The following is a 22,547-nucleotide window of genomic DNA, read 5'->3' on the forward strand; positions in this document are numbered from 1 at the left end:
CGCGCGCCTCAGCCTCTGAAACGGCCGCGATCTCCACCTTCCTCAGGAAAACAGTCAGACACAAAGCAGAGCCTGGGTTGCCACTGCTCCCCAAAGGCTGTGGAACTGTCGTCACAGGACTTCACATACTGACCGACAGGGACACTTCTACCCTACTCCACACACCCGGGGCGGGACTGGACTCACCACTCTCCTCCTGGGTTTTAAGGACCATCTTTTTCCGTCACAGCAGGACCCTAAAGGTGGCTCGGTTTTGCTCTTCAAAGAACTCAGCCAAGTTTTCCTGGGAGGTAGGGCTGGGTGGGGCCCGGAATACCTGTGGGCTGCCTGTCTAGCCACCAGGACAGCTCAGAGCTGCTTCCTGAACCCACGGGGAGCGCTAGCTGCACTCCTGGGCCAATCAGCCTCCCGGCAGAAGCAGCGTCACTCTGCTCCACTGCCACCACCCAGTTCCTGAAGTAAAGCTCACGCAGCTTTCTGGCTGCTGACTGACAACCTCCTCCCTCCGAGCAGGCTTAGGCTGGAGGCCGAGGCGCCTAACAGCTGCGCTGGGGCTCTCTTCTCGGATTCAACCAAAGCCACGGACAGGGCCAGGTGTCCCTCCCCTCTTCACTTCCATTCTTCCTAGCACAGAATCGCTGAAAACCCCTGGGCCTCTCACAGTAAGATAACAGTGTATTTATCTCCCAAGAAAACGACTCAAAGATCATAATCAGATGGTATGTTATGAGGTCACAGGCTAAAGGCAGAAGGCAGACTTTAGAGACAAAAACAGAAAGTCCGAGGGCAACACTCCCAATAGAAGTTCAATTTTATCCCCACGCTACTTTCTCATGTGCCCCACCACACCGTTCTCCTCCGCACACTCTTATTACATTCACGATACATGTTCATTGTTGAAATTAGATAACAGTAATGAGAAAACAACCGCCTTAGTCCTATGACCCGGGGACAACCCCTGATGACACTGTGGTCTACAGCCTTCCAGACTTCGTTCTGTTTGTTAGTTTCATTCTCTCTCACACACACGTGTATCTTTACATCTCCTATATATCGTCTATATAATACATACTATATAAGCTATAAGATATATTTCTCTCTTGACATGTTATTTCAAGATAAGTATGTAGATAAATATACATACACATATATACAGATAAATATATAATATACACACACAGAGAGAGAACTGGATATTTTATATGCTGTTTTATAGCCACTTATTTTTACTTATAACAAACATTTTCCATGACTATAAATGGACATCTATTGCATTTTTTATTATTCATGATCAGGACAGATTGTCTAGCCATTCCCCTGCTGTGCGACTTCCCAGTGGCTTCCGGACTCTGCCAAGCGCCCACCCAGGTGCGCATCCTGAGGGTGCCTGCATCACCCCCTCAGCGACAACCCCACCGGGATCCAGACAGCTTCCCGCCGGCTCATGGGTGGGACTAAGGGGTCCGTGCCTCAGCCACTTACACCTTCAGGTGACAGGAGCTAGGGCATCGTCATTGTGGGGACACTGCCGGGTGTTCCCTTTGGGCCAGCCTGCCCCGGCCAGGCTCATCTAACCCTGAGGGCACCTCATGGGGCCAGCGTCATCTCCAGGCCCCGTTCCCAGAGGGCACACTGAGATGCAGAGATGTCCCGCGGCCTGCCCGAAGTCCAAAGCCTGGTGGGGTGCACACTCCTGCAGCAGGCCTGGGGAGAGGGGTGAGTCGGCTGGTCCTAATGGGGCAGGAATGCCGTCTACAGCGAAACACCAGAGCATGGCTTCCAGTCATGCCCTGAAGGTGGCCACAGGTGCCTCAGGGGCAGGGCCTCGGCCCACCCGTTTCCTTCTTGCCCAATAATAAATAAATATGCACGCATATATTTCTAAAAAGCACTGGCAGAGGCAACTAACATAAACCTGAATGTCGACATCGCACTCACACCTTCTCCTTCCCACCCCCATCTGTAGTAAACCCCAAGATTGCCACGCTCTGCTCCTTTTCAAAACTGAAGCTTAAAGCTTCCCGAGGCAGCATTTCTACCTGCCGGCATCAGGGCTGAGATCTGCTGCTGACCCCCACTTGAAGAAGACAGGTCCCTTCCATCTTCTACTTACTGTCAAGTGGCAGCGTGTTTCTCCGGAACAGGCACCCACAGGCAGAACTGCTGGGCCGGGAGGCATGGTGCTCAGAGCCTTCACCCAGCAGGCCCAAGGCCCGCCCCCCCCGCCTCCACAGGACGCCCCTCATTTCTGCCAGTCTGTGGGTAAAAATGGCTTCATCTTGTTCACAGTTTGCAGTGACCGGGATGCTGATATCTTTTCATAAGTTTGAGGTATTTCCTCTTTTTTGAATTGCTTGATCATGTCCTTTGCCAATTTTCCGATTAGTTATCTTTTCTTATAAATTTGTAGATTACTAATTTACATGTTGCATGTTTTTCTTTTTTCTTCCACTCTGTCACTTGTTTTTAACCTCAGTAGTGGTTATCTTTTCTAGAGAAGTTTTTATGTTCCAGTCAAATCTCTAATCTCATCCTCAATCGATTCATTCAGCACTCTGAGCTGTGCCGGGTGCTGGAGACACATTAGAGCACTCCGCCTGCCCTGGCGGGGAGCTGAGGTGGGGGGGGGGGCGGTCAGGGACTGCGGCTCCTGAGAGCAGCCAGGTGGCCAGGGTGGCTGGAGCAGACAGACAAGATGAGGAGGGCTGTCCGGGCCTTGGAGGCGACTTTAAGGACTCTGGTGTCCACTGGGGTGAGGTGGGTAGCAGCTGCCAGGGTGTGGACTGAAGTGGAAGACGTCCTTGTAAAGGTACCACTTCGGCTGCAGGGGAAGAGCAGACAGTGGCAGACGCAGGGAGAGAGGCTGGGATGGTGGCGGCTTAAGCAGTAAGCGGTCCAGCTCCCACTCGGTCTGCTTTTAGGGCAGAGCCCAGGACTTGCCACATGTGGGCGTGCGGGGGTCACGGAGGCGCCCGGCCTGGGCAAGGACAAGGATGGCGCTTCCCAGCCCACACAGCCCGCTCAGCCGCCGGCCCCCATCCCTCAGGCCACTGCCGCCCCACCCGCTCTCTCCTCCAGCCGCGTGACTTCCCGCTCTGCTCCATTCTTGTGAGGCTGCACAGTTCACATTCCCAAAAGAGGGACTAAATGGCTCACAGTGCCATCATCCCAGTTTGGCCACAGGGGGCCACCTCACAAACCCCAGGCCAGCCTGCAGGACAGACTTCTGTCCCAGCTCCCATCAGCCGCTGGCAGAAAGGCTGCCACTTAGGCCTTAAAACTGGGAGCATTGGCGGGCACTCCTGGCCCAACCCCACCCTGTCTTCTGTGTGATTTCTGTTGCTCCACAGCTAGTGCAACACATAACACTGCTAAAACGGAAGTAATGAACAAGTAATGTCTTCAGTTCCTTAAAATAGAAATTTAACTACTGAAGCACCAAATTGTAAGTTTGACTCACTCATCAGGGAAGTGACTGCGTAACTTACTCATCCGGGGACATTTCTGAGATTGAAAGCTATTCAGAATGACATCAGCCAACGGGCATGAGGCGGGGCCGCCCTGGCTGCTGGAGCAAGGCTGCACCTACCCCCGCTGGTCACGGCACCGGTCCCAACAGCCGTGCCCAAGTTCAAAGTACACTCTAAACCAACGGGAGGCACGAGGGTGCACTCCAGAACCAGAACAGGTCTCCAGGCCGCAGAGTGGCGCCTGAGGAACGAGGCAGCAGATGGGGGACTGGCCCAGGCCCTGTTGTAAGTAACGGACAGACCAACAAAGTGGAAGGACAGACCTGATAGCTGCTCATACTGAAAATCATACAGGAGGCTGTTTGGATGCAGGAGTTTTGACTCAAGACACTTTATTTTCAATGAATGAAACACCTTACATAGCCTCAATCCTTTACCCCAGCCTCACCCTTCGGGTGGAGGATAAGTTGAGAGCATGCAAGCATGTAATGGCTTAAAATGACACAAGAAGAACACTTAGATGAATATTTATGCAATCGTCGAGGGAAAGGTTCTTCTCATCAGTCATAATCCCAAGGAGGCACAGTCCCACTCAAAGCAACAGTCTGGTCTGTTTGTAACAGTGAGGGCAGAGTTTGGGAAGACCAACAGAAGTGACGGAGCCCCCAGGGCCAGCGAGAGGGAGCAGCTTTATCAGTGCCAGGCCTGCAGGACGGGACGAGAGCTCTGGCAGGGGGCTGAGCCAACCCTCAGCTACCTGGCAGGGAGGAAACAGGCCCTCACTCCCTTCACCCATTCCAACCTCCTGGCCCAATCCGACCAGGGCCAGGGGGCAGGGAGCCTGCAGACGCAGCGCTTCCAGGGCCTCCAGCAGAGGGCAGGATGGACACGGACACAGGTGGTGGACACACCAAACCAACAGGTGCCGGAAGCCACTCCTGAAGAACCCCACGGCCCCGTCATCTGCCCACCACGCCTCAGCTCCTTGTCGCCGTTTTGAGACCCTCCTTAACCTGATCCTGCGGCCTCCCGGCTCGTCTCTCACCACTCATGCCTGGTTTTGTTCTTGAAGCAAACAGCACGCACGCGCCATATACAAGCAAGCACTACCTAAGGCTTAAAACAGAAACCACAGCTTCCTGCCCAGCTCCACCCTCGCCCTCGAATCCTGCTCCATAGAAGAAGCTCTTTCAGCTAGTTCTGCTGCTAATTACCTCAGCATTTCTAAATAACAGGTTCACACCATTCATTATTGAGTTTTCAGTTCCAGACAACAACTGCCTGCCCCGGAAGATGAAGACCTAGCTGTTACCCCCACCTCCAACACACACACACACATACACGCATACCCACTCAGTGTAGTTATGTATACATTTTTGGTTAAATCAGGACTTAGTATTTCTGTAAATACTGCTCACAGCTTAGCTATACCACGCACGATGATGAAAATGATCACAGAGGCATTAAGGGTCTTCTTTTGTTGTTTGCTTAGTTCTCTGTTACTGATTAATCACCACGCTCTCTCCAAGGCATAAAACTATAAACAGGGTCAGAATGCTGGGGAAGTGTGTGGGACGGCCCTCCATGGACCTCCGCGCTCCCACCCTAGCCTGTGCCTGAGGCTCCTGAGCCAGCTTCCAACATCGTCCTAAGATTCCCCGGCCGCTGCCCAAAACTGGGTCCTGTTTCTGTGGTTCCGTGTTTCTTTCATTCTTGGATTACGTGCTCATTTTGGTGGATCACATCCTGTACTAACAGAGAATGGGTGTAGAGGGGTGGGTCTTCATTATCGTTGCTGTAAATTGTGCGTGTCTAAAATTACCTCTATTCTCTCACACAATTGACACTTTGGCTGGGTATAGAATTCTAAGTTGAAGTCATTTTTCCTCAGAATAATAGAGACATTCCCTGTTTTCTGTTCGCGCATTACTGTTACTTATGATGCCATTCTGATTCCCAGTATTTTGCACGTGAGCTTTTCCCCTCAGAAAGCTTTCCGGATCTGATCTCTACCCTCGGTGCTATGAAATTTCATAGTAAGGTGTCTAGGTTGAGTCTTTTCTCCTACATTGTGCTAGCCACTGGGCAAATCCCAGTTCTGAAGTCTTATATTCTTTAGTAATTTGCTATCCTTTTTTTCCAGTGCTCATTTTTTAGAATTTCTATTAGACACTGGGCTTCCACTATAAATCCTTTCATTTTTTTTCTTATCTTTTCATTCCTACTTTTTATCTCCTTTTTAAGCTGCTTCCTAGGAAATATTCTTGCAATGAGTGGACTGAATGTTTGTTCCTCCTCAAAGTTCACATGTTGAAGAAAGACAAAAACAAAAACGACAACAAGAAGAAGAAAAAAACTAAAAAGTCCGTATGTTGAAACCCCTGATGTGATGGTATCAGAAGACGGGGCCTTGGGAAGTAAGCATGTATTAGCGGTGGGGCCCCCTGGAATGGGATTAGTGCCCTTATAGGAAGAGCCAGAGAGCTAGCTAACTCTCTCTGCACCTTGTGAGGACACAGCAAGAAGACAGCCATCTGCAAACCAGAAAGAAGGCCCTCACCAAGGACCTGGCCATGCCAGCAACGTGCTCTCGGACTTCCAGCCGCCACACTGTGAGAAATAAATGTTGTCTAAGCCATCCAATCTGTGGCACTTTGTTATAACAGCAAACTAAAACAATTCTCTACTTTATCTTCCAAGCTTTCTATTAAATGTTTTATTTCTGCTATTTTGAATTTGCAAGAAGTGAGTCTTAATCTGAGTATTCTTTAGCGACAGCATCCTATTCTTGTTTCGTTAACATAACATCTGAGACTCTTATGTAGTTTTTAAAGCTTTCTTCTGTATCTTCTACCTGTTTCCTTACATTTCTTTCCTTCTGTTTGCTCTGTTCTCTTGTTAATGTTGAGGGTTTTCCTTAACTGTCTAGTAAACACAGGCTGTTTCTTCACATTTAAGAGCGAGGCACTAACAACCTGACCAGCAGCTCTGTGTGGGAGGTGCAGCCTATTGAGTGGTGGGTATCACCACAAACTAATACAGCAGTAAGGCGTAGAGAACCCACAATGGGGGCTCTGTAGGTTCTTTTTCCTCAGGCTACTGACCCAAAGAAGTATTCCCCAACATCCTGCCTGGGCAGTGTGGGCTGTGAACCTGGCCAGCAGCATTTGGGGAGCTAGCTAGAGGGAAAAAGGATGGGAAGCTCTCTGTGCCTTCACAGCCTTCTTCAGAAATTAGACCTTCATGTTTTACCGAAAGTAGAGGAAAAATTGCCGGCTGCAACCACACGGGAGTCCTCACTGCCCGCCATGAACACTTTCAACCCACCTTCCAGTGCTTAGCCTTGCTCCGCACCTCCGGTCTCAGGGGCCGGTGAGGCCTCGAAGCCTTTCTGGGGTTTGGGGTAAACCATTTTGCTTCCTGGTGCCCCACCCCTGCAGCTTGGATCTCCTGACAAGCTGCCAGTGGAGAAGGGCCTGGGACACACAAGCACACATGTCCTAAAACCCTTCCAAATGAATCTGTAAGCTGGGATGGATAGTGACAAGACTCCAGTCCTCTGCAGACAGAAATCCAGACACCTGGAAATGCTGCAGACTCTTGAAGGTTATTTCCACTTGGCTTACCTGAAAGCCATGGGTTTGTACTGTTTTTCCTCACAGACATGACTAGCACTGAATAGATCTTGGAAAAAAGACTCAAGGACAAAGAACTGTGTGTGTGTCACAAAGAATTCACAGGAAGAATTCCTTGACATATGGTGGTGCATTTTCTTTTCTGAGAAGGACGTTGACACATTCAGCAGATGCTCGGAGAGGACCCTCTGAGCCGCTGGGGGGTCTGCGTCTGGGCTCACACTCCTCTCCGAGTGGTGGAGGGTAGCTTCATGCCCAGGACCCCAGTGAAATGATGACCGGCTTTCTGGTGGCGATGGAACGAGGCCCCTGTAGGACCACACTCGGCAGTCATCAGCTCCAACATCACCACAGTCCTAGGCGACACTCAGAAACGTGTCAGGTATTCTTCAGAAAATGTGACTGTAGCATATTCATGATGCTAAGCAGACATCTTTCTCCACAAAGACGGAGACGCAACACCATGATTCACAAATTAAAAGAAGAAGGAACTTGATGTTGACATAAACTTAAAAGTATGCCCGAAAGCAGTTGCTACAATAGTTTGAAATGGCCTTTAAAATGAAGTCAAAAATACTTTTTTTGATGTGCTAAATTCGAACTGTGCTGCCCTCTGCTGATGAGATGAAGAGGTTGTTCAAAGGTTTACACTTAGCCATTTTTGCCAATAAATTAAAATACCTTTTGAATATACACAGGGAGAAAAGAGGAAACTCGTGTTCTGCCTAGCATATAGGCCATGCTCCAGTGACAGTCACCAGGAGTTGCTTTCTGAAAGGCTTTGTGAATATTAAAGTTGGTTTGCCCTTTGTCCACACACTGGCTCATCAGTGGGGACAGGTGACAGCCAGTGGGAGCTTCTGTTACACAGGCACAGACAACAAACAACGTACACAGTGAGGCATAAATCAGCTAGCGTGCTGGGAAATGTGCGTGCTGTGGGGGAAAGGAGGAGATGGGGGTGGGGTGTGTGTGTGTATGTGTGTGCAGCGAGGATTATTAAAGCATTAAAATGGTGGGTGGGTGGTCTGAGCCGGCATCGGCTGCCGAGATGAAATTGAAATCTCCCCCTCCCCAAACAGGAAGACCCCAGAGAGGCTTTTCGTTTCCCAAATTCTGTGGCGTACGAAATGCATTTACATTCTTCTCCAAACCTCCTACTTTGTATTCCACACCATGTGGACTAATAAAATTAACCATGCAACATCTGCACGATTTGGTGACCAAGGCCATTTCCCCGTGACGAGTCCTGAGCTGGGGACCCAGAGGCCTGTGGCACTGAGCCTCCTGCTTCCAGCTGAGTCTTTCAGGAGCAAGTCTCATCGGCTGGTAGCCTGAGAGTCCCTTACTGTCACCCTGTAAGAGCCTAACACACTCAGAACACCTAGCTGGTGTTCACACACACATCCCTCGTTTACTGTTTAAGATGGATGTGCTGAGTCCTCTGCATTCATTCAAACAAGATTTGAGTCTGTGTTCAGTTTAAACAAAGCCTGTTGAACTGTGATGAGTATCATGTTAGCTGGGTGCTAGGCTGCAAACGCAGAGACCACAGCAGTGCCTCCCAGGAAACAGCCGCAACTGGGGGGCCCAGAGGGTGAGAGCAGCCACACAGACCACCCCTCTCACCCCCCCCCCGCGCTAAGGCTGGGCTATGAAAGCAGGGGCTCCCCGCTCTTAGAGGAAGAATATAAAAAACCGATTCCTGGGCCGGCCGAGTGGCGCGATGGTTAAGAACTCGCTTGGGATGCCAGAGGGCCCCGGTTCGGATCCCACATATGAGGGCCAGTGACACTGCCCTCCACAGCTAAGATGCTGAACGACAGCTCAACCTGGAGCTGGGCTGCCATGAGTCGCCGGCGACGGCGTAGGCTGCACTCCCTGTGGCAGTGGGTTGCCATGGGCTACCGTATGTAGCCAGCAGCCAGCGTGAGCGGCCAGCAGCCGCAGTGAGCGGCCGTCCAGAAGCCGGCGACTGATCTGCCTCACCCGGGAAGAGCGCAATGATGGTGCCAACTTGGGCCAGTGAAGCAACGTCCTCCACAACTAGATTGAAGAACAAAAGGACAGCAACTTGTCTGTTCCCCTTCCCCCAATTCCCCAGCACTGTTCCCATCCCCCCAATTCCCCAATTAAAAAAAAAAATCTTTAAAATAAAAAAAAAAACAAAAAACAAACAAACAAAAAAAAAACCCCGATTCCTGGGAGAGGTGTGTTTGTGGGGGGGAACAGTCCAAAAAAGGGGTGACTTTTGAGAAAACCCACAATTTTAGTGACATCTGTATTTAGGAGGAGATCTGAGAAGACCACCGGTGGCCAGGATCCTAAGGGAGCAGAGGCCAACTTTTAGGGGTGAGTAGTGCTGTTGGGGAGAGGAAGGGTACTCCTCTTCCTCTCTTATGCTGCATAAAAGGCGCTTTGAGACCTGGGGCTGCCTGGCTCCCCACCTGTCTTCTGTCGCCCTGAGAACGCCACCACCCACGAGTCCTACTTGCATTTCTGTGCTCACATAACAACGTCTCCCCTTCCAGGGATCTGGCCCCTCACCTAACTTTCGTCCACTGAACAAAGCCTCGGTCCAGCTCCTCCACTCTTCTGGAAATGATTTGATGCCCAAAGTCACAGAACAACTATTTGTGATGGGCTGGGATGCACACTCTCTTCCCAGCCAGGACATCTACCTGGAAAGGAGTCTGCATGACAAAGAGCCAGGAAGTGCAGGCTCAGAGGTGAAAGGACGGGAAAAGCCCCGCCAGGAACAGACTCATGGAGCTGTCAGGCAGCCTGGGAAGGTCTGTCACACTAACCCAGGGACACGTGCTGCTGTATGGTCATCAGTCAGGTCATCTTTAAAGGCAGGCATCAGTCTGCAAAGAAACACGGCATCTCTTGAGCACCAGCATAAGCCTGGAGCAGAGCAGGGGACCACGGCTGCCATCATCCTCATCACTCCGATTTCACGATGAAACAAGCTTAGGGCACAGGAAGAGTGAGTGGCAGGGACCACAGTGAGCAACCTGCCAACACCAAGCCCGGTGGGGCTCTTCCCAGCATGCTATGCACCCTTACCACTGTCACGGGACCCCTCAATCTGTCCGTGTGTTCCCTCATCCGGACGGGACGCACGCTCTGTCCATGGTAACCAGACAGACACACGCAGCGTGGAGAACAAGTACAAATGCCCTTGACTCTAAAATTGCCTGAAGTCCCTCTCTACTGAATGGCACTAGAACCACAAATGTGAAGCACCAAGAAAACTTTCCCAAAGGGTCCATTCTGGTCTTTTCCTTTGGTTTTTATCAAAGTAAACTGCTTAAGAAATAAAGTATAAATAGTAAATGACTGCCCTGAGTTTCTTTTTTAACATAGAATAAAGGGTTATCTCACGGAAGGCAGGATATACCATTCTTACTTTATTCATGTTTTAAAATTACAGAAGAAATAAATACATGATTACTGCAGTCCAGGGGTGGAGGAGGCTGCAGAACACATAACATACAAAAAATTAAAGTTCCTTTTTCCTGCCCCCATAACGAGGTTAAACAATATGTATTTTTCTAAGTTACTGTTTTCCAATTCATATATGTCTGGGAGACTTTCCTGCGCCAGAGAACACAGAGGTACCTCCATCTTTTGAAGCTGGTCCATTCCACAGTCAAGACTGAGCCACACTTGGGTTTCCTGCGGAGGAGCCGGTAGGCTGTTTCCGTACTTTGCCGTCCCAAGGTGTGTTATAATCACATCCTCCCATCTCTGCCCTTGTGTAGCTGCAGAATATGTCTGAGGACGAGACTCAGAAAAGCAGGGTTACAGAGTCCACTGGTATTGGCATTTCTTTATTCTGAATAATTTCAGAGTCGAAGAAAATCTGTAAGACCATGGAGCTCCCATATACCCTTCCCCCAACTTGCCCTAACGTTACCTTCTTACGTAACATAGGCAGCACCAGGAAACTAACACTGATACAATAGTAGTAACCCATCCAGCAATCCTATTGGAACTTCACCAGTTTTCTCACTAACATCCTTTTTTTTTCTGGTCCGGGAATCAATCCAGGAGAACCCAGTGCATTTTGTGGCCATGTTGCCTTAGTCACTTCTGTCACTGACAATTCCCCAGTTCTTTTGTGTCATGGACGTGACACTTTGCAGAGTGCTAGCCAGTTACTTTGTGGAATGTTCCCCAATTTGGATTTATCTGTGGTTTTCTCTTGCTCTGATTGAAGTTGTGCATTTTGGGCAAGATGGTACAAAAAGTGAGGTTGGTTCTTCTCTGCATCACATCAGGGGTCTGTGGTATTAACCTTGTGCCTTTGGTAAAACTGAGTCCACCAGGTTTCTGTAAAGTGACTGTCCCTTTGTGAGTAGTCACTATGCTGTTGGGAGATACGCCGAGAGATACGCCAAGAGGACGCAGACATCTGTTCCTCGTCATCCTTTCTTGCCCACCAATTTTAGTGTCGGTGGCTGTGCACGTCCTCAGGTTGGCTTGTGTGTCTTTCCGCCTGGCTCCATCATTTTTGGAGCACTTCCTCACTTCCTGCCATCACCGGGCAGGCTCATTTTGTATTTTCCTCTGCCCCTGCCCTGAAAGGAGACACTTCCCCAGGGATCCCTGGTTCCTTTTAATAGAGAATGGTACCTAGAAACCAAGGCCTGGGCACTGAGATAGCACGTAAGCATCCTGAACTGCCACCCACACTCCCAAGTGGCCTCCGGAAAGCCCACACCAACGACCCCACCACACACAAGAATGTCTGCTTCCCACAATTTCACCAATGCTTCTGCACTTTGGTCATCTGACGCTGTTGTAATTTATATTTCTGTTAACTTATGTTTACCGACTATCTGTGTTTCTACTATGAAATGTCCACATCCTTTGTCCTATTTTCTAATGTTTCGTCTTCTTATTGGTTTCTAAGTACTCTTCACATATTTTAGATAGTAATCCTTTGCTTGTTAAGTATTGTAAATACTTCCTCCAACTATACTGCCTGTATTAACTTTTTTTATGGGAGCTTTTGTCACACAAAATAAAATATACATAGTATATTTATATATTAAGTTCATTTATTTGAAGTCAAGTCTGTCAATTGTTTTTTCCTTCTATGACTTCTGAGTTTTGGGGCCTGCTTGGGAAGTAGTGTTCCTTTCCAATAAAACTAAAAATATTCACTTTAAAATTTACATGTATACATACATATGTATATTTTTATATATTTTTAAATATTTTTTGTCATTCTATAGTTCAAAAAACAAACCAAAAACTCCAGATGGGTTATAGGTCAATGTGTATATATTATATGCAATTTAAAATTTTCTAATTCCCACATTAAACTAAAAGGCAAAATTAACCTTGATAATATATTTTATTTAACTCAATAGATATAAAATGTTATCATTTCAACATATAATCACTATGCTAATAAGATATTATGCACTTTTTCGTACTAAGGTTTCAGACCCCAGTGTGTGCTGCACACTCAGACCACGCTCACTGGTGGGGTTAATGGGCGAGACGGCGAGACGAGGCGGGGCTAGACTCGCGCGCGGATCGGGCTGTATATCCTGTAACAATGTCACTCATGTCCATGTAGGGAAAGCACTGCAAGAACCGAACATCCATTTATGACTGAAAAAAGATCTCTTGGCAAACTAGACACAAATTAGTTTTTAAAATGGTAAGAGGCATTCACAAACTGCTTAGTATAACTGTTCTTCTCTGTGGGGAGCCGCCGAGAGCTTTTCCTTTAAGACCCAGAAGAAATGAGGTGTCCACGTGCTCTCAGCAACTCCATTCCAGTCCAGCCTTTCTCACCCAGGAGCACTAGGCCCGAAAGCCAGAGCCAACTAAAAGGGCAAGAAAAAAGGCATAAGGGTTGGAAAGAGGAAAAAAATGAGACCATTATTATCACAGTCGGTTCGACTGTCTGCATGGACAAGGTAAGGGAACCGAAGCTGTTAGAATCATTAACAGTGTCTAACAAGGCTGCTGATTACAAAATCAATATATAAAGCACATGCATTTCAATACCTTAGCAACCAACAGTAATTAAGTGCCTAGTAATAAATCTATCAACAACGTGCACGAGTTTTATAGGAAAAAGAGAATATTATCGACAGACAAAAAAGGACCTAAGTAAATGGAGAAGCTGTACTAACAACTCAATGCACTATTATAAAGACGTCCGTTTTCCCAGGTCCAATGCCATTGCAAACCACAACCCCAGCAGGTTTGTCTGTCTTAGGGATTATAAACCAGTGTTGTAAGGCCATGGAGAGACCTAAAGAACACAGCACAGGACACAGAAACAGCCCCACACCAACATCAACACTTGACATACAACCGAGCTGCCAATACAGATCATTGGGGGGAAAATCACGGACTGATTTTTCTATAAATGCTGCTGGGGACATATCCGTCATGTGAATACCAGGAAATACGAATATGAATGGGCACAGTAGAATCTGTAGCAATATCCCCAAACTGGAAACCACCTAAATGTCCATCAAAAATGAAACAGATTTTAAAAAATTGTGGCATATTCAAACAATGAAACATTACATTTTGGTAAAAATGGACATACGATGGCTACGGGAAACAAAACTGGATAAATTTCATGGACATAATGGTGAGCAAAAAAGCTTCCAAAATTAGAAGAAAACTTTATTGGAAGAACCTTATACCAAATCCCTCAAAAAAGTGCTACGGACAGACTCAGACATTTTCTTATATGCACACAGGGAGTGCAGACCTCCCACATGCCCTCTCCTAGGAAACTTCTAGAGAATGTGCTTCTGCAAAGTTAAGGTAAACCAGAAACAGAAAGGCATGGATCTAGAAAATGGTCCAACAGAGACTACAAACCAGTGACTGTAGGGAAGTTGAAACACAGGCTACACTGCAGACCTGAGAGCAGCTAACCCAGATCTGAGCGGAAAGGTGATGAGTACATCCAGGGAGACAGCTAGCTGCTGTGACCAAGCCCACAGGAAGCATCAGAGATGAGCTCGGGCCAGAGGGGGCGTATTTTACAGAGCCACTGAAACTTTCAGAGAAAACCAGGCAAAGAACAACCTGAGGCAATTAACAAGCACCAGGTAATACAAAGAGTTGAACAAGGAAGACAGGTAGAGTGTGTGGGTCAACAGCAAGTCCGCAGGCGTGTCTGAAAGCGGCAGTCAGGAAACTCTAGGAGAACAAACAGTATTTCAAATCTGGAGATAAATTGTGTGTCAAACAGCTAAAAAACCCAAAACGGTTGCCCCCAGTGAAAGGTCCCAAGATGGGGCAGGGAACTGCCACTTTTCATTATAACTCTTTTAGTTCAATGTACTATTTTCTTTTTCTCCAAGGTTGCAAATGTGTGTTTGTATCTGTGATTTAAAAGACATATTTACATGCTAGATTTTTAAATAAGGGGGCTGAAATCAATGCAGTGCTTCCAGAAATAAAAGATCAAATGAAATGAGTGTTGGTTGCACTGAAGGTTCCACCATTTATGTGGAGACTTAATATTTGAAAAATTATTCTAATCTGAAAATGGTATCAAATGTTACATTTCCTCAAGGTAGAATTTTTAAAAATCAAGACATAATTCATAAACCATAAAATTCACTCTTTAAAGTATACAATTTAGTGTGTTTTTTTTGTAGTCACAAAGTTATATAACTATCACTACCATCCAATTCTCAAATGTTTTTATCACCCCAAAAAGACAATCCCATGGCCATTCACAGACACTCACTCCCTGCTGTCCACAGCCCCCTGCCCCTGGCAACCACCAACCTACCTTCCGTCTCTATGGGTTTGCCTGCGTACAATACGTGGCCTTTCCTGTTGAGCGTGTCTCCCTCGGCATCATGTTTTCGGGGTCCAGCCAATGTAGTAGCGTGTGTAGCACTTCATTCCTTTCTGTGGCCGCGTAACATTCCACGGAATTGCTGTACCTTAATTGGTTTCTCCATTCATCGGTCGATGGACACTTGGTCATTACAATACCATGAGATGCGTTCATGTAAATTTTTGTGTGGTGTACAATCTTTTAAACTATGTGTGTGTGTCACTGTGTTAAAAACAAATGTTAGAATACTTCCCATTTTCCTACCTGAAACCTACCTATCCTTCACAGTCCAGCTCCAGCGTCTCCGCCCACAAACTGAAGGTGTTGACCCAGATTCCTGGTGAGTTTCACTTCTAAGCATTTTATGAGTCTGTGAACTAAGCCACACATTCTCAGTGCTGCCCAGTGTCTGCTGAACCAGCTTTATGCTCTCAGGTAATCACAGAGTCACCACACATGGTGTGATGCCATCAGCTCAGTACAGATGCTCATCATCTCACCATGCTGAATGGATGGTTTCAACACCAGCCCGGGGCACAAGGGAGATGTTTAAAGGTCCAACCAGCCTCCGCGGGTCTGCAGGGGGCGACGGTGACTAAGAGTCGGGAAAACTCACTGGGTCACGTTAACGGGCACAAGCACCAGAGTTCACTGTGACTTCAGCTGGTGTGTCCAGAAATGACCTTTCTGGTACTTTCACTACTTACAGGAAATACAAAATTAATGTGTGTGTGTGTGGGGGGGGTGGTTTAAATGAATTCACTGGGTTTTCTGTGCACCACTAAACCAAATCCAGTTAGTAATTTTCAGAAAAAAAGTTCCAGCCTTCACTCAATATGCAACAGTTGCCTGAGGAGTGAGACTCCAGCGTGTTTATGAAAGCAAGGTTTTCTACCAACGACAGGGTCAGTGCCATGCGTGGTCCGGGCAGTTAGGAGTCTGCCCACCTGCTCTGTGCTGTGGACATCCACGCTGAGCACATGCCCCTTCCTTGTCTCCTCTGTTCCCTTTATGCCTCGCTAATTTTACATCACTCCCTTTCTTTGTAAAACCACAAGAACAACGTTACAAAATCCATGCACTCCACCCACTCTTTTACTCCGCGGACAGAACGCAAACTGTAAGGCGGGGGTGAAGCCATCGCATGACAGAGGAACTGGAGAGGAAGATGGACCGACTGGCGAGGAAGACGGGCCGACCCTGCCCACATTTTGTCGTGGGCAGAGCAAGGCAGGCAGGAGACAGCAGCACAGAAGTCAGCCAGTCCAAACAACTTCTTGGTATCTGCTACTGATTTTAAAACAAACTGGGCCGGCCGAGTGGCGCGATGGTTAAGAACTGGCTTGGGATGCCAGAGGGCCCCGGTTCGGATCCCACATATGAGGGCCAGTGACACTGCCCTCCACAGCTAAGATGCTGAACAACAGCTCAACCTGGAGCTGGGCTGCCCTGAGTCGCTGGCGACGGCGTAGGCTGCAGCCCCTGTGGCAGTGGGTTGCCATGGGCTACCGTATGTAGCCAGCATTCAGCGTGAGCGGCCAGCAGCCTCAGTGAGCGACTGTCCAGAAGCCGGCGACTGATGTGCTTCGCCCAGGAAGAGCGCAATGATGGTGCCAACTTGGGCCAGTGAAGCAACGTCCTCCACAACTAGACTGAAGAACAAAACGACAGCAACTTGTCTGTTCCCCTTCCCCCAATACCCCAGCGCTTTTCCCATACAAATTCCCCAATAAAAATCTTTAAAAAAAATAAAATTCACAAATACAGGATTCACGAATAATGAGGACGGGCCGTATAAATTTCGGAGGCACCAGAGGACAGGAGGTACTTAAAGCTATTGGTTATATCAAACGATAATCCAAAATGTTCCAAAAATCTGATTACTGGGGAAGAAATGGGGAGGAAAGGACCCACTTCACCAACTCAAGCGGCAGCCTGAGCCCGTGGTTGAGGCCAGGGCACTCTCTGCCTCCCTTCCCTTCCTCACCAGCTCCACATCTGACAATGAGCCCCACCTTCTGACCCCTTTCTCTGTTTCCAGTGGTTCAGAACAAGGAAGTGAAAGAAAGAAATCTCATTGATGGCTCTCTGCCATTGTAAAGAGCTTTATCATATGCATTTCATAATGACTTTCACAGAAATTACCTTCAAAAAGTATTTAATTGGAGGAAAATATTGTCAATTAATTGGTTTTAGAACCGTGAGGATAAATAATACTGCCAACGGTTAAGAAGACAACTGAGAACCTTGCAAAAGCACATATTAGTTTGTAACTCTGACCAAGTAAGTATAAATAATGTTACCAACCTCCTACAACAGCGAGACTGTACAGAGTAAATTTTATATTGACAATGTAACTGCCTGATCAAATGCAAAGCTATATATAGGTAGTGATGGAATATGAAGCTTCCTGTTAGTTTAGTACAAGGCGGGCCTGCTGAAGTCACGTGTGATCTTGGCTGGGGAACAAGACATCCAGGAACACACTGAGAAGCCTGTACTCGGGCGCCAAATCTCTCCCCCAAACCTCTGCTCTTCCTTTCCCCATGGACTCTGATGTCCATGCCCAGGGTCACCAAGAACATGAGGACATCTCGTCCCACCCCAACGGCTGACAGACAGTAAGTAAAGGACCAGAGATGCCAGAGATTAACCACATGGGAATCTGGCCAAAGGAGATGACAAACACCGATTAAGCAGTACTAACAATTAAGATAAAACACAATATAAAATAAGGTACTAAGTGGACTAAATAGGTGATTTACCTTGCTGCAATGATGAAAAGACCAAAGTCCCCAACTTTAAACTAAGTCAAATTACTTTTAACCCCCACACCTAACTTGTCTGGGGACAAAATCACTGATTCTTTAGAAAAACCCTTAATACCTTAATTTTGAAGTAGAACATCATCTACCCAGAAGTTCAAACCCCAAAAATCTCTCAACAGAACTGTCCCAAAATGGTTTTTTATTTTTTTAAGATTTTTTTTTTTTTTAAGATTTTAAAAATTTTTTTATTGGGGAATTGGGATGGGAACAGTGCTGGGGAATTGGGGGAAGGGGAGCAGACAAGTTGCTGTCATTTTGTTCTTCAGTCTAGTTGTGGAAGATGTTGCTTCACTGGCCCAAGTTGGCACCATCATTGCGCTCTTCCCGGGCGAGCGAGGCACATCAGTTGCCGGCTTCTGGACGGCCGCTCACTGCGGCTGCTGGCCGCTCACGCTGGCTGCTGGCCGCTCACGCTGGCTGCTGGCCGCTCACGCTGGCTGCTGGCCGCTCACGCTGGCTGCTGGCTACACATGGTAGCCCAAGGCAACCCACTGCCACAGGGGCTGCAGCCTACGCCGTCGCCGGCAACTCACAGCAGCCCAGCTCCAGGTTGAGCTGTTGTTCAGCAGCTTAGCTGTGGAGGGCAGTGTCACTGGCCCTCATATGTGGGATCCAAACCGGGGCCCTCTGGCGTCCCAAGCCAGTTCTTAACCATCGCGCCACTCAGCCGGCCCCCAAAATGGTTTTTTAGAATACTCCCTTTTAAAAATATATGAAGCCCTCCCCCCGGCCCCCTTGAGTGACAGTGGTGTAATCAATCCAGTCGGTGGCAAATGCTGGCTGATGACATGAGAGGGTTCCCATCTTCCAGCCACACTCTGGGAACAAAGTGACCGTTGAGACTGTCTCACAAGTGTCATGGACAAAAGCCACGAGCTATACCAAGAGACCCTCTCCCAGACAGACAAACTCTGAACAGGGGACGCACGGGAGCGGGATGTACGTAATGGTGATTGAACTTTCCAGAAGGCCACTACACTGTCTCCCCTGACTTATGCAGTGCTCTTAGGTGGATCTGCCTACCCATGAGAATTTATGCTTTAAAATTTTTGCATGAGGTTTTCACTCCAATTTTAAGCAAGTACAAAACTGTGTTTTACTCCAACAGAAAAAAATTTTTTCCATTTAGTTTGTGACTGTTTCAAATTTTATGTCACTTTTTTTTTTTTCAGGTAAATCCAGGGTTAATTTTTGATTGATGCAAAACAACATACTTCAATGTTCTTTAACTGGGTCGCATATCATACGTCTGTTAAATAAAAGCTTTTCTAAGTTAAGGCATTTTAAAACTAGCTACATACCACTTGTGCATACCATTCCTTATTACCTCATTTACATTTTCCATACAATCAGACGTAAGGGGAAAAGAAAAACCCTGCCACACAACCCCGCCGGTTCACTCACAGGCATGAACCTGGAGAAATGAACCCACGTCCACATGATGACTTGTACAGGATGTACAGAGCAGCTTTTTTCACAATGGCCCAAACTGGAAACGACTTCCATTTTCGTGACAGGCGAATAGCTAAGTAACACACAGTTTACCTAGACAGAGGAACGCGGCTCAGCAATGAGGGGTGACACACATGACAACCCCGACAATGGCCTCAAACACTGCATGCTGATGAGAGCCAGGCGCAGAGAACAACCTCCACGGCCCCATCTGTGTGAAATTCTGGGGAACGCTGGCTGGGAACCTACAGTGACAAAAAGCACATCAGCGGGTGTCTGCGGTGGGCTGGGCTGCAAATACACGTGAAAAATCTTCGGGGGGCAATGCAAGTGTTCTGTACCATGTCTGTGATGGTTTTACTGGGGTACAAGTCTGTCAAATACAGCTCATCAAACTGTACACTGTGGATGGACACAGATTATTGTATGCAAATCATACTGTAATAAAATTAATTTTTTAAAACTACAAGGGGGAACCTGTCAAGTTTGTAGCAAACAAATAAATAGGCATTACTGTACTTGTTCTCACTAGTGATTTTTAAACATCACGGATGGCATCTTAGAGGCTCCCTGAAGCCCTCGGGTCTGCCGTGGCCATCTCTGCTGACTCCCCAAGCCCCTGCCACATGTTGCCCTCACCCTCGCCCCCCACTGATATGCAGGGAGCACCTTAAGGGACCCTTCAAGATCACCGAGAGGCAGGTCTGACTGTGTCACCACCCCGGCTCTGTGCCCCTTAGAGAAGGCAGGTAACGTGTGCAAGGCCCCAAAGTAAGAATTCAGGCTGACGAATGCAAGGTCTGTAACAGCGCGTTCTGGAAAGAGTATTAACAGGCACAGTGAGCCGTCAAGTTTGAGCTCCTCTCCAGAATGTCCCTGAATAGAGGCTGTCCCCTCACCTGACAGGGGAGAACTGTAAAGCCTCTTCCCAGGACTAAGTCACGGTTTATATGCACTCACTTGCAGAAGTGTTGAACACATTTTGGGGACAGATGTCTATCAAAAGGCTGTGTCGGTTGCAAGGTGACACACAAATGCTGAGAAGTTAGGAACACAAAGGTCAGCTGCTGGCCTGTGTCCAATAAACACCACAAAAAATAGACTACGATTATCCACAAGGTGGAACGCAGACGAGCTCTCACCTTAACCTTAAGAAACCCTCACCTGAACTCAGCAGAGAAATGAAATGGATGAAATACACACTCTCCAGAGAAACCAGCTCCTTCTCCTGGCTAAAGGTCAAAGTTCTTCCATCTAGAACGTAAGGTTCATGTCTAGATCCCAGAAAGCACCCAGCTCCCAAGAGGTGTTCAAAAACTATGTGCTGGGATCACTTCAGTTCCAGTGTCCTGCCCAGCAAAGAAGTAATTAGCCAAAATGATGCCAGGAGGTTTAACTGAAGCCAAACCTGCCACTCCAGAAATCCAGGAGATTGCTAATGAGGTTAAACCACAGCTTGAAGAACAAACAAATGAGACTTATGAAGAATTTAAAGCTACAGAATACAAAACTCAAGTGGTCGCTGGAATAAATTACTACATTAAGGTACAAGTCGGTCACAATAGTTATATTCACATGGAAATATTCAAACCTCTTCCTCAACAAAGGCAGTCTCTGACGCTTACTGGTTAGCAGACTGACAAAAGCAAGGACGACGAGCTGACCGGCTTTTAGCAGCATCTTCCCAAAGTGGTCTGATTCCTTCCACTGGCTACCAATTAATGATCCCTGCTAATAAATGCAACTACCACGAAAGAAAAAAAAACCAGAAAAACTACGTGCTGAATTAGTGAAGGAAAAATGACCAAGGGACAGCAGCTGCTAACTTCCCCATCCTGACTTACACGGCAGCAGGCAAGGTCTTAGAACAGCCAAAGCTCACCTTACCAACAACGAGAAAAGATATTTTAAAAACATTTAAAAGTCATATCAAAAAGCTAAATGATTAAGAACAATTCGGTGTTGGTAAGGGTAAATTAATAAGTACCATCATGTACTAGTGTGGAAGGTAAATTGATGGAACTCCCTGGAAAGCTATTTAGCAGTACATAGAAAGACTAAAAATAAAAAGTTGAGGGCGGCCAAGTGGCTCAGTTGGTTAATAGTGCGAGCTCTGAGCAACAGGGTTACCGGTTCGATTACCACATAGGCCAGGGAACTGCGCCCGAGCTCAGCTGCCGCAGAGCTGGTGAAAGCACAAGCTCTTAGCTGCCAGCTACCGACAGGCGGATGGCTCAGTGTGCAACAAGGTTGCAGGTTTGACTCCCGCATGGGATGGTAGACTACCTCCCCCTCTCCACACAATTAGATTGAAAGCGGCGACTGGACTTGGAGCTGAGCTTGCGCCCTCCACAACTAAGACTGAAGGACAACAACTTGACTTGGAGCTGATGGGTCCTGGAAAAACACAGTGTTCCCCTTCCTCAATTCCCTGTTCTCCTCCCCAGTAAAAAATAAAAAAAATAAAAAATAAAAAATAAATCTAAAAATAAATAAATAAATAAAAAGTTGAACTTGACCCACAGATTCCTCTTCCAAGAATCTACGTAAGAAAATAACCACAAACGTGAGCAAAGTCTTGCAGCAATGACATCACTGGGTTATCTGCTATAGGAACAAAGTGGAAACTTCTAAATAACCAACAGGAGAGGACAATGGATTAAATGACGGTGCACCTGTATCATGCTGTGTGTGACAGAGATAGGCCGCCATGGGCCCCAGCACCCCGCACATCTTCTGTCACATTTGGTTGGTCAAAGAGACCACACAGCACAACTTGCTGGCTCCCAGGGGAAGGGCCTGGCTGGTCTGCTGCTGCAAAAGGTACCACCCTTGGTCCTTGGCTCCTCAGCTGCAGCCCAACCCAATTCAAGTGTGGCCATTGTCTGGGCTCATCATGTCACCCGCGGGACTGGAGGTCAGGGGAGATGGCACTCCTGGTCTGAACCCCACTATCTGCTGTGCTCCTTGTAATCAACCATCTGGTTCTGACCCAGTGTTTCGCTACCTGCTCCCAGCCCCTGGGAAGCTGTGGAGAGCTTCTGCCTGTCCTCTCCTGTGAAGTCCCCTCCTCCTGCTGTCCTGTGACGATGGGCTCCTTCCCTGACAGATGCCACTAAAAAACTGTCCATTACAAAATTTAATTGCGAAGAAAAATACGTGCTAAAAAAAAAAAAATTCCACAGAATGACTGGAACTATTTTTTTAAGCTTATTTTTTAATCCTGAAATTGAAAAAAACAAAAACAAAACTGAATGCATTCATTAATCCTACAATTTCCAAAAAGGACTGAAGATAGGTGAACATGTAGGAATATGCA

General features: G+C 47.4%; 1 protein-coding gene and 1 pseudogene across 1 annotated transcript in view; one reads left to right on the forward strand and one right to left on the reverse strand.

Moving 5' to 3' along the window:
• CYTH1 (cytohesin 1) overlaps window positions 1-368 on the reverse strand; it is a 35,747-nt gene extending 35,379 nt beyond the window's left edge. The window contains exon 1 of the mRNA XM_019644418.1: window positions 187-368. Within this exon, the coding sequence (XP_019499963.1) occupies window positions 187-214 (28 nt within the window). The 5' untranslated portion in view covers window positions 215-368. The remainder of the gene's footprint in view (window positions 1-186) is intronic.
• Window positions 369-20,580: 20,212 nt separating this feature from the next.
• LOC109383736 (cystatin-A pseudogene) lies at window positions 20,581-21,111 on the forward strand (annotated as a pseudogene).
• The last annotated feature ends 1,436 nt before the right edge of the window (window positions 21,112-22,547 follow it).

The sequence above is a fragment of the Hipposideros armiger genome, unplaced genomic scaffold, assembly GCF_001890085.2.
Source record: "Hipposideros armiger isolate ML-2016 unplaced genomic scaffold, ASM189008v1 scaffold_87, whole genome shotgun sequence".
NCBI classification, from domain to species: domain Eukaryota; kingdom Metazoa; phylum Chordata; class Mammalia; order Chiroptera; family Hipposideridae; genus Hipposideros; species Hipposideros armiger.